Source organism: Moschus berezovskii, chromosome 19, assembly GCF_049115385.1.
Source record: "Moschus berezovskii isolate FMDL1 chromosome 19, NW_MosBer_1.0, whole genome shotgun sequence".
NCBI classification, from domain to species: domain Eukaryota; kingdom Metazoa; phylum Chordata; class Mammalia; order Artiodactyla; family Moschidae; genus Moschus; species Moschus berezovskii.
The window spans coordinates 33,228,641-33,245,100 of record NC_142478.1 but is presented as its reverse complement, the minus strand read 5'-3'; the positions used below and the strand labels follow the sequence as shown (position 1 = coordinate 33,245,100).

Here is a 16,460-nt window from a genome sequence, read left to right as displayed (position 1 = left end):
GCTGGTGGGAATGTAAAATGATCTTGCCGCTTTCAAGAGAGTATGACAGTTTCTTACAAACTAAACATATGCTTATCATACAGTCCAACTCTTGGGCATTTATCCCAGAGGGAAAAAAACCTCTGTTCACAAAAAAGCAAAGTATACTATGTTCATAGAAGATTGTTTCATAATAGACAAAAATTTGGGAATAACTCAGATGTCCCAGGTGAATGCTTAAACTGTGGTACATCACACCATAGAAGGTCACTCAGCAATAAAGAGAAACACGTTTTGATAAAACAAGTATTATATGATCCTTTTGGGATCTGGAAAAGGCAAATTCATAGAGACAGAAATTAGAAATGAGGTTGCCAGGAGTAAGGGGGAGGGAGATTCTTTAATAGTTCCAGAGTTTACGTTTAGCATAATGAAAAGTTCTAGAAATAGTAATGATGTTTATACAGTGTTGTCCTTAATGCCACTGAATTATACACTTAAAATGCCTAAACAGTAAACTTTACCGTATAGTTTTTAAAAAGAATAAACATGATAACAAACAGCAACTTTGAATGATAACTGAAAAGATACCAATCTCAAAGAATATTTGCTTTCTGATTTCATTTATTTACCATTATTGAAGTAAGAAAATTATAGAGATGGAAAACATAATAGTGGTTATCAGGAGAGAGAGATGGCTATAAAGAGGTCCATAAATGGAGGATCTTTATCATGGAACTGTTCCCTGTGATAATTGGTGGTTATATGAATCTGCACATATGATAAAATGGCACAGAACTAAATACACACACAGATGAGTGTGTAAAACTTGTGAAACCTGAATAAGGTAGATTTCCATCAATGTTAATTTCCTCTACTATAGTTATGCTGGGCTTCCCTGGTGGCTCAGTGGGCAAAGAATCCTCCTGCAATGCAGAAGTCACAGGAGACTCGGGTTTGGTCCCTGGGTCAGGAAGATCCCCTGGAGGAGAGCATGGCTACCCACTCCAGTATTCTTGCTTGGAGAGTCCCATGGACAGAGGATGGCAGGTTACATGCAGTCCATAGGGTCATAAAGAGTTGAACACTACTGAAACCACTGAGCATGCACACACGTAATTATTCTAGATATTATCTTTGGGGGAAATTGCTTGAAAAGTTTATAGACTTCATATGTACTAGGATGCATGTGAGTCTGCTATTATGTCAGAATAAAAAGTTTTTTAAAAATAACCATTGTAGGGAGGTGTGTGCCTACTGTATACTCTTTCACTGAACTTCTACCTTGCCCTTTGAGGTAGTTATTTTTACTCCAAATGTACAGATAAGGAAAACAAGACAGATCTTAAAGCTTTTGCCCTAGTCGTTTGTTCATGTCTTTCTAATTCCCCAGTTCAGTTCTTTCTACCATATTCTTACTCCTCTTTCAGCTGAGGTGACTAAACTAGATGAGTGTTAGCTGAATCTGGGCATAAAATATGTCTCTGCTGCTCATAAGCAGCTACCAGCACAACCCTCATCGAAGACTAGAGCTTCCTGCTCTATTCTATGCCCACACAAACTGTTAGAAAGAACTTTGGTCCCAGGTATTTGTGCTTGGAGGCAGTTTACCATCTATTTGTCAACATTTGAAAATGAATAGGATTATTTTCCTCCAAACCCCCTAAACTCTCTTATTCTCCTTTCCTGATTCCTTCACTCCCTCTCTGTTTATAGTTTGGTGGTGGTGCTCAGTTGTGTCTGACTCTTTGCTACATGGACTGTAACCCACCAGGCTCCTCTGTCCATGGGATTTTTCAGGCAAGAATATTGGAGTGGGTTGCCATTTGCTACTTCAGGGATCTTCCTGACCCAGGGATTGAACCCACATCTCTTTCATCTCCTATATTGGCAGGCAGATTCTTTACCACTGCACCACCTGGGAAGCCCCCTTTTACAGTATAGTAATATCTGAAATTGCAAACTTAAAAACAACTTCTGGGTCTGTTTTATTTTCAAGCTTAATTGTAACTTTATCTGTTACAGAAACACTTGTAGAATTATCATTCAGCATAGAGTCTTTTGTCTCCTTCCCTCCTTCCATCCTCCTCAACCTTCCCTGCCAAACAGAAGTTTGGCCGTACTGTTTATACATTTTGTGCCTGCCTGCATTGCTTTCTCATTGGCCCCACTTTTACTATCAGAGGGGTCCCTGTTTTAATAGTAAATTATGTAAATTATACAATCATTCACCCAGAGAGTTACGGATCTGTCTTCTTTCTCCTATCTAGGAAGGAAATAGAATGTTAAATGGAACTTAAGATGCACTTTATAAGTCTTTGTGCTGCATAGCCTATTTGATTTGGCCTATTTGCTTGTAAGAAGCAGAGAAATTACTTCAAGAAAAAGACATATTTACTGCAGTGGAATTTGAACCACAGGCAGCTGTAGGGACCAAACTATATACTCTTTATCTTTGTCTCCCAGGTCATTTAGTCTATCTTTGTCTATAATGATCTGGTTTTTTGTACGTATCTATTTGCTCTGCATTTTCTCATTATTGCCCATCTTTTTTACTTCCCTATATTTTATTTCTTTTAAGTTCAATGTTAATATCATAGTGATTCCTACTAACCTTTCAAGTGGTCGGGGGGTTCTTTACCTGAGATCCATGCAAACTTGAGGAATAGCTTAAACTTTTACAATAAAACTGTGTTTATATATGTGAGATTTTTATTGGAAAAGTATCTGTAGTTTTCAACAGTCTCAAAGTAGACTGAAACCTAAAAACATTATTTAATGTTTTTTCCTTTTCTGTCCTTACTACTAACTGGCCTCGAATTTCTAGATTCACATTTCTAAGATTTAAACTGTAGCCTAGCTCCTCTTTTTCTGCCAGGTTACCTATCATCTTCCAAACTATGGATTAGCTACCTTCTGGTCTCATTATCTCTATGTGATTATGAAACATGGCTATCTGTACAGTAGAACTTATGATTTTCACGTTAAAAGGCACTGTGGGAGTCCAAGTACCCTTCATTAAACAAATATTTATTGAATGCATTACTCTTACTTTGGACAAGGCCCCATGACTTGCCTTGTGAAATAAACAAATTAAGAATTCAGGCCTCAAAAAATGTAGACAACTTAAATGTCCATGCAACTGATATGGATAAATAAAATGTGATAAGTCAGTAAAATACTCTTTGCCAATAAAAAGGAATGAAGGGCTAACACATGCTACACATGCTACAACATGGATAAACCTTACAAACATGTTATATGAAAGAAGCCAAAAAGACTGCCTGTTTCATTTATAGGGAATGTCTAGAATAGGCAAATCTATAGAGACAGAAAGTTGCTTAATGGTTATATTGGGTTCAGGGAGATGGGAAAGATATGGAGTGACTGCTGATGGGTACAAGGTTTCTTTTGGAGTGATGAAAATGTTCTGAAACTGATAATGGTTGCAGAACTCTGATACGCTAACAATTCATTGATTTGAATATATGGGTGAACTGAACAGTGGGTAAATATATCTCAGTAAGTAAAAATAAAAATAATTCTGGCCTGCACACATTTATAGTTTGTAGAAAGTAGAACAAGACAGGTACACAAATAATTATAAATTGAAAATAGTGATTGTAAATACTGGTTTTAAAAAATGAGAATCTGGAACATGTTGATACATTTTACATATTGACCATATGATTTACCTTTAATTCTCTGAGAGAAGTATTTATAGGAAGAGGGTATGATTACATATAGTTTTGAATGAGCTGGAGATCAGAGAATTCATGAAAGAAATAGAATTTGAATTAGAGCGTAAATCTATAACTTTTTATTTTATAAAAGATAGGAATAAAATTTAAAAGATAGAAAGGGCATTCCAGGCCAGGAGAAAATTAAGAGTTCCAGAGCAGAGGAGACTTAAAATTATTGTTGGAAATAAGAGCCACAAGAGGGAGGGGAATGTGTGTGTACTTGTAGCTGATGCGTGTTGTTGTACAGCAGAGACCAGCACAGCAATTATCCTCCAATTAAAACTAAATTTAAAAAAAATAGACGTCAGAGAAGCAAGAAACTGAGCTGGACTGGGATGGTTACAGTGGTCTTGTACCCTAGGTTTTCTGTAAGAACTCCAGTTCAAATATTCCTTTCTTTTCCTTGAGCGCTAGATATTTTAAAGCAGTTTACTGGACCTAAGCAGAGCACATTTCAAATGTTTATCAAAAAGAACCTCAACAGCCCATGTGAAGTAGTAGATCGGTAAGGTCTTCCATGCCACTCAGCCACATTATAATTGATTTCTGCCAGTTTACATTTGGCATTTGAACATAGTCTATATTTTTGAGCTGTTTAAATTTATTTTTACTAAAACTACAAAGTGAAATTGTGGCATATAATATATTACTGTCTCTCTCCCCTGCCACCAAGAAAGGGAACAACTGAGGCTTCCACAGATACCTAACATTTTAGTAATAAAAAGATATATTATTAATAAAAAGCTTTATACAGTCTAAAGAGTGGAATATCTTCTGTGGCTTCTTGTGCTAATCTGGACTGCTTTTGCTGGAGGATATTAAAATATCTTGGAATTTCAATATGTCAGCATCTAGCCTGTATCTCCTAGACTGCCTGGTAAGAAACAAAGCCTGTATGGACATGAAGGGAAGTATTTTGGATGATAATATATGCTTATTTATTTTACGTGTTTATTTTATAAAAGCATCTTGTAAATCTGGCTTTTTAACCTTATAAAAATAAAGGATTTTTAAAAATCAGATTCTGTAGTTTAATAACTACTTTTTAATCAATATGTTTCAGTTCTGGAGGTGGTTTTTGGCAAACCTGGCTTCTGGTGGAGCTGCTGGGGCAACATCCTTATGTGTAGTTTACCCACTAGATTTTGCCCGAACCCGATTAGGTGCTGATATTGGAAAAGGTACGGGATTATTAGAAATACTAACTCTTCCTTCTTTGTGGTTTTGAACACTGTATTATTTATCATAGTTATGCCTTTAACAGTAGTGTTGGAGTCAACCTAAAAATTTTATTACCAACCAAATGGTAAAGTCCATAGAGCCTAAAGATTACTACTTTTCTTCTTTTAAACTAGGGAAAAGAAGGCCAACACTATAGTAACAAAAAAGTAAGCCACAAAGAGCACTTTCACTTCTGGTTTGTTTCTATTTTTGTTATTTAGAGAGCCATCCCCTAGGTCCCTTCATGCACTTATTTACCTGTCTTGACTGTGGCCCCTTTCTAGGTTACGTGTATAACTCTCACCCTAGTTTCCCTTTTCCTCTGTCCTTACTTATTTATCACATCTTTCTGTGTTTCTTCATACCCTTGTTTTGGTAGATGTATCCTTTGATAGCTTTCTGAGGAGGGTGGATAGGGGATAAAGTGACATCTTGGCTATCTGAAAATGTCTGTTTCACTCTTTTAATATTTGGCCATATGTAAAATTCTGGATTTAAAATCATTTTCTTTCACAATTTTGAAAGCATTACTCTGGAGTCTAGTTTCTGATACTGCTCTTAAGAAATCATTTTCTTACTGCTGATCCTTCTGTATATGGCTTTTTTTCTTTTTTTTCTGGCTTCATTCATTGTATTTTTCTCATCTAAAACTATATGGTGGCTATGTGGAGGCTGGGTCCTCTGCGTGGAAACTCTAGTGAGTCTTTACGAGATGGTCAGAGAAGTCTTGATACAGAGACTTGGTGAACATCATTTCTTTCCAGAGATCAGGAGTAAGATAACTGTAGGTCTTGGAAATGACATCAGAAGTGGCCCTGGCAAAGTTGCCCAAGGTTCCGGGGCAGCCCCTGGCAGAGGTGCAGCAGTCGTCAGTTCCAGCCATCATCAATAGCTTCTTGGGCACAGAGACTAGGACAGTGCCAGTGCTCCTGAGGGATAAGGCGCAGCAGCACTGAGCCACAGCAGCAGCCTGTCACCTTGTAAGACAGTGTGGGGCTCGCTGTTCTTGTTTCCCCAGGTGCCTCACAGCACAGAGAAGATGGAGAGCTTGGCCAGAATGGTGGCCCCATGAATGGCAGTGGCTACCTCCTTAAGCACTTGACACCCAAATTGACATGTCTCTTGTAATCCCCAGTGGTGACAAAATGTCTTGACCCTGGTCCACTGGCCAGCACGGGTCTGCTTTTGCCTAGGCATAATCTTTAAAACCTTGCCCTTGAGGGATGCCTCAGGAAAAAGTCAGTGATCTCAGATAGCCCGATGGGCAAAAAGAAGAGCTAGATCTCCTTCAGGGACTTGATTTTCATGTCCTTGACCAGGTGGCCCAGCTTGGTGATGTCCTTGGCTTTGCCTCTGCAAGGTCTGCAACCTCAGCCCTGGACACCAGTGCCGCTGCCAAAGCCTCCACAGAAGCCACCATGCCCTCCCATAGCACATTTATCACCCACCATTTGGTGTTTTTTTCTTTTTAATTACCTTATATCCGTGATGATGTGACAGTCACAATGATGTATCTTTGTGTGAGTCTTTTTCAGTAATTGTGAAGGTAACTCAGTTGGCCCCATGTGACTCCAGCACAAATTGGAGCCTTACCACAATAGTACTTAATTCCTTTAATTTTAAATTTCTGTGATTATTGGAGACATGTGATTCTCTTTTCAACAGTATCTTCCTCTGCAAGAAATTAGGTTTCAACTTTCTCTGCTCACTCTTAGTGAGTTACCACTCCTCTACCTCCTTTCCATCTTGCCAAAATTTGTGAACTTTATTCTTGTCATGTACTCTTTTTTGCTTTAAACTTGTTTTTCCCTTATTATTATTTTATTTTAATAGAATTTCTCAAGGAAGCAGAGATTCATTCAACAAGTATTATTGGGTGCCTCCAGTAAAGTAGGTCCTGCTTGAGATACACCGTACTAATCATGGACCTCATGGTTCATGTACCTTACAGTCTAGTGGAGATCATAGTAATAAAAAAAGGAAAAAATGAATAAAATCTACTGTCACTTAGCAATAAATGCCAGGAAAAAAAAATTTAGGAGAAGAGAATGACGTCAATTTTAGATAAATGCAGAGAAAAGGCCTCAGAAGGGATGATAGTTTGGACAAAGATGAGGAGTTTGATCTATTATGATTAACTGGCAGTCCAGATTTTCTTGTTAAGAAAGTGAAAATAACATGCATCCTGGTTTAATTTCAATTCTGTAGTTTTGTTTTCTCTCAAAATTGGAAGAACCTCATTTTGAAACATTGTATTCTATATATAATTGTAAAATATTATCAAAGATTCTAGCAAGGGAAAATAAAAACAAAAACCATCAAACACTAGAAAAATATGACACCTCATCTAAAATGTTAATAATCCTTAAAGTTACTAGTTTTTAGCTTCTCCTTTTTGTTTTATCTGTCTTTTTGCTCTTCAACTGAAGCAAGTTGTAGAGCTCTTTAACGCCTAAGTATTTTCTGAATGCTAACTAGTAACTTTATTGAATGGTAATTTTATTGAAATGTTTTAAGCTAATCAGATTGCTTGAATTAGATTGCTTATATAAGAGATTAATATTTGCAGTTAAAATATCTTGATACTACTTGACATCCTAATTATCTTTAAATGAATGGGAAGGTTTCGATTTGTGCCTTGTTTGTTAGCTTTCTAAGTGTTAATACCAGGTTATTTAAATCTGTAAAATGTTTAATTAATTTATTTTGATTAAAGTGTTTATCTGATTATAATGTTGCTAATAAATTTTAAATGGCTGTATTTTAGGTCCTGAAGAGAGACAGTTCAAAGGTTTAGGTGACTGTATTATGAAAATAGCAAAATCAGATGGAATTGTTGGTTTATACCAAGGGTTTGGTGTTTCAGTTCAAGGCATCATTGTGTACCGAGCTTCTTATTTTGGAGCTTATGACACAGTTAAGGTAATTTGGTTCTTTGGTATATGTTAAATAAATTGCTTCTTTTTGTTGTTCTAATTAGTAATATGTTCAGCGAGTATGTTTACTTTTAATTATAGAAGTCAAAATAAATGATGACGTGAGACATTATAGCATTCTGTTTAATCATGACTTTGCTATAACCTAATTAAATTATAACTCTGTTATGAACCTGAATTTGGATATAAAGCATAGACATGAAGTGTTTGTGCTGCTTGCACTGGAAGACTCAAATGGAAAACATGCTAATTAGATTTATATCATAATTGAATATTTGGTATATAGGCAGCCATCTTCTAACAGTTATTTTCTAATTTTACATTCATTTTGTTATCACTTTTTTACATTCATATTATCAGTTTATTATCATCATTGGAAAACAGGCAAGGCATAATAGTTAAATATGATAAATATGCTATTATAGCTCAGTGATCTGTTGGGTACTATTAAATTTTGTATTGTTCTCCAGGTTCTGCAATTTGCCTTTTCATTTCAGATGTTAGTAATGCTTCCATAAGGTAGGAAACAGATAGTAGTAACAGCTGCCATTTTTTGATCTATTACTTAGTTTCAAGAACCCTGTTAAGGACTTTACATCCAAACACTGTGAGAGCTTTTAATATATCCCATTTTAAAAATAAATAACCTAGAAATGGCCAAGTAATTTATGTAGCAAGCACAGATCCCATGTTCTTAATCACTATATCATAATGCTTCTAAAAAGAAGCAATTAAATTAATATCAGTATTATTTACTATTAAGATTAAAACTTGAGGGAAATTTTATGATGGTGTCATATATTATCTCTGCTCTCCCTGTTCAGTACAAGTGTAGTTCAATGTCATTTTTATTGCAGTCTGGACATATTACTCTTTGTTCATAGTGTATTTTTTAGACAGATTAATGGAAATTACAGGATATTATATACGTTTATTTAATCACAGAAAAATTTATGTTTACTCTCCCTCTGCTTTTCTCTATTATCAGCTGTAGTAGTTGTAAAATTTAGAAATGTTTCTTCACTAGCTTAGAGCTTTAAAGCTTATCAGATGTCATCTGTCAATAGTAACAGGCATTCTTTCATCCTTTCCAACTCTATGAGGAAGGACAGTGGAAGAACTTTTTTGATCACTGGCTGCCATCTCCTCTCGTTTTCAGTGCTATTAATAACGAATCTCATATAATTGCAGATATACTATTCTTTTTCAAATAAACTTTAAAAATATAGCCATGTATGGGGTTGTCTTTTCTTATTGATCTCCTACTATTATTTTAATCTTTCCATACTAAATCTAACTTTTTAATTGCATTTTAAATAAAATTGAGTCCTCTTTCATATATATATATATATATATATGAATTTTCCTTTAACTTAATAATTTAAGGTATTTTGGAAATTTAGATGGTTACTAGATAATTTTTCTTTTCTAGGGCTTATTACCAAAACCAAAGGAGACACCTTTTCTTGTCTCCTTTTTCATTGCTCAAGTTGTGACTACGTGCTCTGGAATACTCTCTTATCCCTTTGACACAGTTAGAAGACGTATGATGATGCAGGTATTTTATATTATTTGTAAGCTTAATTGAGTTTTCCAATATCTCTGATATTCAGGTGTAATTTAGAGACATTTTGACTAAAAGACATAGGCCTTTCAGTTTATTACTAAAATAAACACATGATATGTTTTGTTTTGTTTGCTGTCATAAGCAGTCAGTCATTATCCAGCAAAGTTTCTTCCATGGCTACTATCAGAACAGCAATGTCTTTCTCTCCTGTCGTGTGTATTACTGTTTGGAGAGTGGAGAGGCACGGCAGGGATTAGATGAGAATGTGTCTGTCTGAACTGACTATTAGATTAAGTAGAATAAGGCCAGTCACAGGCCACTGACATATGTAATCATTTGTTGTAGTATATTTTAGTAAAAGTGAATAATTTTAACTCCAAAGAAGAAAACATATTTGTAATGTTGTATATTCTAAATGTAAATCCCCAGACCCAAATTTTGATACTGTTGATCTCCATTGCTTATACTTATTATATTCATTCATTTAGCAAATAATTGAGTGACTATTCACCAAGCTCTGGTGACACAAATAGGCTTCCCTGGTGGTAGCTCAGTCAGTAAAGAATCTGCCTGCAGTGCAGGAGACCCAGGTTTGATCCCTGGGTCAGGAACATCCCCTGGAGAAGAAAATGGGAAACCAATCCAGTATCCTTGCCTGGAAAATCCCTGGTGAGCTGCAGTCCATGGAGTTGCAAAGAGTCAGGCATGACTGAGTAACTAACACTTTCAGTGACACAAATAAAATAAGGCAGAACCTGCACCCAAACTCATAACATACTCAGTTCAGTTCAGTTCAGTTCAGTCGCTCAGTCGTGTCCGACTCTCCGCGACCCCATGAATCACAGCACACCAGGCCTCCCTGTCCATCACCAACTCTCGGAGTTCACTCAAACTCATGTCCACAGAGTCAGTGATGCCATCCAGCCATCTCATTCTCCGTCGTACCCTTCTCCTCCCGCCCCCAACCTTTCCCAGCATCAGAGTCTTTTCCAGTGAGTCAACTCGTCGCATGAGGTGGCCAAAGTATTGCAGTTTCAGCTTTAGCATCAGTCCCTCCAATGAACATCCAGGATTGATCTCCTTCAGAATGGACTGGTTGGATCTCCTTGCAGTATAAGGGACTCTCAAGAGTCTTCTCCAACACCACAGTTCAAAAGCATCAATTCTTCGGCGATCAGCTTTCTTCACAGTCCAACTCTCACATCCATACATGACCACGGGAAAAACCATTGCCTTGACTAGACAGACCTTGGTTGGCAAAGTAATGTCTCTGCTTTTTAATATACTATCAAGGTTGGTCATAACTTTCCTTCCAAGGAGCAAGCGTCTTTTAATTTCATGGCTGCAGTCAGCATCTGCAGTGATTTTGGAGCCCAAAAAAACAAAGTCTGACACTGTTTCCACTGTTTTTCCATCTATTTCCCATGAAGTGATGGGACCAGATGCCATGATCTTTGTTTTCTGAATGTTGAGCTTCAAGCCAACCTTTTCACTCTCCTCTTTCACTTTCATCAAGAGGCCTTTGAGTTCCTCTTCACTTTCTGCCATAAGGGTGGTGTCATCTGCATATCTGAGGTTATTGATATTTCTCCCGGCAATCTTGATTCCAGCTTGTGCTTCTTCCAGCCCAGCGTTCCTCATGATGTACTCTGCATATAAGTTAAATAAGCAAGGTGACAATATACAACCTTGACGTACACCTTTTCCTATTTGGAACCAGTCGGTTGTTCCATGTCCAGTTCTGACTGTTGCTTCCTGACCTGCATACAGGTTTCTCAAGAGGCAGGTCAGGTGGTCTGGGATTCCCATCTCTTTCAGAATGTTCCACAGTTTATTGTGATCCACACAGTCAAAGGCTTTGGCATAGTCAATGAAGCAGAAATATATGTTTTTCTGAAACTCTCTTGCTTTCTCCATGATCCAGCAGATGTTGGCCATTTGATCTCTGGTGCCTCTGCCTTTTCTAAAACCTGCTTGAACATCTGGGAGTTCACGGTTTACATACTGCTGAAGCCTGGATTGGAGAATTTTGAGCATGACTTTACTAGCGTGTGAGATGAGGGCAATTGTGCGGTAGTTTGAGCATTCTTTGGCATTGCCTTTCTTTGGGATTGGAATGAAGACTGACCTCTTCCAGTCCTGTGGCCACTGCTGAGTTTTCCAAATCTGCTGGCATATTGAGTGCAGCACTTTCACAGCATCATCTTTCAAGACTTGAAATAGCTCAATTGGAATTCCATCACCTCCACTAGCTTTGTTCGTAGTGATGCTTTCTAAGGCCCACTTGACTTCACATTCCAAGATGTCTGGCTCTAGGTCGGTGATCACATTATCGTGACTATCTTGGTCGTGAAGATCTTTTTTGTACAGTTCTTCTGTGTATTCCTGCCACCTCTTCTTAATATTGAAAGCATACTGTTAATGGTTTAAATAGAAATGTGCATAAGTTCCAGGAATGCAGGGGAGGGGTACTCAAGTGCTTAAAAGTGATCAGACATGGCCTCTTAAAGAGTTAAATCTCAGAAAATAGGCTTTTTCTCAAGATAGTGAGAGAACATTTTCAGCAGAGGGGGAAAAACATACCTAAAGGTATGGCTTGAAAAGTATTTCAGTATAACCCATATATGATAGGTTTCATGAGGGCAAGTGAAAATAAGGAGGCCAGCAAAGCTATGTTTATTATGTGGCAGAACTGTCCTCAGTATTTTACACTTTAACTCATTTATTCTCAAACTAATACTGTGAGGTGTAGTTACTATCATTGTCCTCATTCTGTCCTCTACAGAATGGTCTTGAAAGAACCCATTGGGCCACATGAAGGGACTGTCAGTCAGTTCAGTCGCTCAGTCATGTCCGACTTTTTGCGACCCCATGGACTGCAGCATGCCAGGCCTCCCTGTCCGTCACCAACTCCTGGAGTTTACTCAAACTCATCTCCATTGGGTTGTTGATGCCATCCAACCATCTCATCCTCTGTCGTCCCCTTCTCCCACCTTCAGTCTTTCCCAGCATCAGGGTCTTTCCAAAGAGTCAATTTTTCGCATCAGGTGGCCAAGGTATTGGAGTTTCAGCTTCAGCGTTAGTCCTTCCAATGAATATTAAGGACTGATTTCCTTTAAGATGGACTAGTTGGATCTCCTTGAAAGGGTAAAGCATATCTAACCTGTTTAACCTTTTGCTTCATATGGACTATCCTTAAAGTTGTTCCTTTTATATCTGTTTTTCTCTTGATCTATGTCTAGCTCTGGTTTAATTGAAAAACTTTTGGAAATAGAAAATTAATTTGTAAATAGACTGAATTAGGTAGATGGTTCAGTATCAATGTTAAATTGTCTGATTTTGATAACTGCTTTGGGCATGTAGGGCAATATACTTATTCTTAGAAAATTCACACTGAAATGTTTAAGGGGCAACTATAGCCGCAAGAGAGTTCCAGGAAAACATCTATTTCTGCTTCATTGACTATGCCAAAGCCTTTGACTGTGTGGGTCACAATAAACTGTGGAAAATTCTGAAAGAGATGGGAATACCAGACCACCTGACCTGCCTCTTGAGAAACCTGTATGCAGGTCAGGAAGCAACAGTTAGAACTGGTCATGGAACAACAGACTGGTTCCAAATAGGAAAAGGAGTGTGTCAAGGCTGTATATTGTCACCTTGCTTATTCAACTTATATGCAGAGTACATCATGAGGAACGCTGGGCTGGAAGAAGCACAAGCTGGAATCAAGATTGCTGGGAGAAATATCAATAACCTCAGATATGCAGATGACACTACCCTTATGGCAGAAAGTAAAGAGGAACACAAAAGCCTTTTGATGAAAGTGAAAGAGAATGAAAAGGTTGGCTTGAAGCTCAACATTCAGAAAACAAAGATCATGGCATCTGGTCCCATCACTTCATGGGAAATAGATGGGGAAACGGTGGAAACAGTGTCAGACTTTATTTTTTGGGGCTCCAAAATCACTGCAGGTGCTGATTGCAGCCATGAAATTAAAAGACGCTTACTCCTTGGAAGGAAAGTTATGACCAACCTTGATAGCATATTAAAAAGCAGAGACATTACTTTGCCAACTAAGGTCCGTCTAGTCAAGGCTATAGTTTTTCCTGTGGTCATGTATGGATGTGAGAGTTGGACTTTGAAGAAAGCTGATCGCTAAAGAATTGATGCTTTTGAACTGTGGTGTTGGAGAAGACTCTTGAGAGTTCCTTGGACTGCAAGGAGATCCAGCCAGTCCATTCTAAAGGAGATCAATCCTAGGTGTTCATTGGAAGGACTGATACTAAAGCTGAAACTGCAATACTTTGGCCACCTCATGCGAAGAGTTGACTCACTGGAAAAGACTCTGATACTGAGAAAGGTTGGGGGCGGGAGGAGAAGGGGATGACAGAGAATGAGATGGCTGGATGGCATCACCGACTCTGTGGACATGAGTTTGAGTGAACTCTGGGAGTTGGTGATGAACAGGGAGGCCTGGCGTGCTGTGATTCATGGGGTTGCGGAGAGTCGGACACGACTGAGCGACTGAACTGAACTGAACTGATAGCTGCAACTTACTATCAAAATAATTCATAAAAAATTGTGGGTGTGGATTTTTATATATACGTGTACGTTATTATATATATAAGACATAGTACCACTGCCATAACAAACTACCAAAGACTGGGTGGCTTAAACAACAGAGATTTATTTTCTAACAGTCCAGCAGGGTTGGTGTCTTCTGAGGGCCTCTCTCCTTGGCTTGTAGTTGGCCTTCTCCCTGTGTCTTTTCATGCTCCTTTTTGTTTCTCTTCTTATAAAGATGATCATTTTGGGTAAGGGCCCACTCTAATGAGTTCATTTAACCTTAATTATAATAAAGACTCTATCCAAATATAATCACAGTCTGAGGTTCTGGGGTTAGGTCTTTAATATTTGAATTTTGTGAGGACACAAAATCGTAACAGTCTTCTTTAAATTTTGCATTTTGATTTTATATCCCACAATTTTGTTAAGCCTTATTACAAACACTTATCAGTATGTATACCCTTTGAAGTTCTTTTTTTTACACAGTGATATAATCTGCAAATATACCACTTTTTTTCCCCCTTTCTTATCATTTCTTATGCCTTTTATTCCTTTTCTTGCCTTTCTGTACTAGTTGAGACCTCTGTTTCAGTGTTATATTAAAGAAGTAATAACTTTGGCAACCTTGTTTTGTACCTTGTCTTACAGAGAGTGCCTTCAGTGATTCAAAGTTTAATAATTAGCTGTGAATTTTTCAGTTATCCTTTATTATGTTATGATTGGTCCTTTCTGTTTTGGATTACAGTAATTTTTAATCATGAATGGTGGTCATTTTTTTTCTATATTGAGACAATCATATTATTTTCTCTTCTCATGTATTAATATATGTATTACATTAATCTATTTTCCACAGCTAAACCAACTTTATATGCCTGGGATCAATCCAACTTGATCATGGTGTATTATATTTTGTACCCTTTGCTGGGTTGGATTTCCTGTATTTGTTCAGGATTTTTGTATCTGTTGTTTCTCTGACATAAGCTTGACATTTTTTTCCTTCTTGTATTATCCTAGTCTAACTTTGGTATCAGGCCTATGAAATTGTTATAAAATATGTTGGGGAGTCTCCCCACTTTTTCTCTTCTATGGAATAGTTTCTGTGAGATTGGAACTAAATGTTCATTGAATATTTAATAGAACTCACATATAAAGACATCTGGATATGTGGTTTCTTATTTATGAGATTTTCAACAACTGATTGAATTTCTGTAACAAATTTAGTATTATTCCAGTGTTTATTCCTATTCTGTTGGTAAATTATACCTTTAAGAAATTTATTTATTCTGAGTTTTCAAAATAATTGTCATAAAAGTTGTTCATAGTATCATGTTGCTCTCTCTTAATCTCTGGGTCATCTGCACTGATGTTACCTTTGCCACTTCTAATAATTTAAGAGCCTTTTCTTGTTTTTCCTGAAACAATGTTTCTACACATTGGTCAAAGTATTTCAAATAAGTTTTTGTTTTTTATTCTTTCTGTTGCATTATTTTTTTTTCTGGTGGTTCAAGTTACCACTCAGGCTACATCTTACAAATTTATTTGAGGCATTTTATGGTTATAAGTAAGTTTTACAAATTTTCTAAGTTATGTTTTTCTTAACACCCAAATGCAATATATTTCTAGTTTTGTTTTTGTTTTTTTTTTTGCTATTGATTTCTCACTTAATTACAGTGTGGTGAAATGATAAAATCATGTTATGTGATGCCGTCTTTTAAAATTTGTTAAGCCTAATATTTGGTCATTTTTCAAATATGCCTGAAAAAGTATGAGTATTCTCCAGTCAGTGGGAACACTATTCAATATATGACTGTTAACTCAACATATTTATTCAACATATTATTAATTTTAATCTATCCTTAGTGCTATATAAAATCTGTCTTACAATAAAAGATACTAAAATAATGGCAAACTGTTTGTCTTTATATAGAGTGGTGAGGCTGAACGGCAATATAAAGGAACTTTAGACTGCTTTATGAAGATATACCAACAGGAAGGAATCGGTGCATTTTTTCGTGGTGCCTTCTCCAACATCCTTCGTGGTACAGGGGGTGCTTTGGTCTTGGTATTGTATGATAAAATTAAAGACCTCCTTAATATTGATATTGGAGGTAGTTCATCAGGAGATTAAATTGAGAAATGGATATAGTTAACTTCTTAAACATACAAATTACATAGCTGCCATTTGTGTACATTTTGATAGTGTTATTACTGTCATTTTTTCTTAAAGTGCTAATTCTGTAATAAAGCAAAGGCTTTTTTCAAGAATTTAAATACTAAAAAAGCAGATAAATGCAGTTTCTTTCATATTTAGATTCAAACTCACTTTAATGAGACATTTTACTTACTATAAGTGGTACATGTTATTTTTATTAGTTTAAAATCTTTTTCTTACTTTTGTGATAAGGTAAAATGTATAATGCTAAAATCTAAGAAATGAAAGTATCTTCT

The 16,460-nt window shown here is 36.7% G+C and overlaps 1 protein-coding gene and 1 pseudogene across 1 annotated transcript in view; one reads left to right on the top strand and one right to left on the bottom strand.

Moving 5' to 3' along the window:
- SLC25A31 (solute carrier family 25 member 31) overlaps positions 1-16,140 on the top strand; it is a 34,158-nt gene extending 18,018 nt beyond the window's left edge. The window contains exons 3-6 of the mRNA XM_055405219.1: positions 4,786-4,903; positions 7,711-7,865; positions 9,312-9,437; positions 15,940-16,140. Coding sequence (XP_055261194.1) covers positions 4,786-4,903; positions 7,711-7,865; positions 9,312-9,437; positions 15,940-16,140 — 600 coding nt within the window. The remainder of the gene's footprint in view (positions 1-4,785; positions 4,904-7,710; positions 7,866-9,311; positions 9,438-15,939) is intronic.
- On the bottom strand, positions 5,502-6,508 carry LOC148774853 (small ribosomal subunit protein uS5 pseudogene; annotated as a pseudogene).
- Positions 16,141-16,460: the final 320 nt, after the last annotated feature.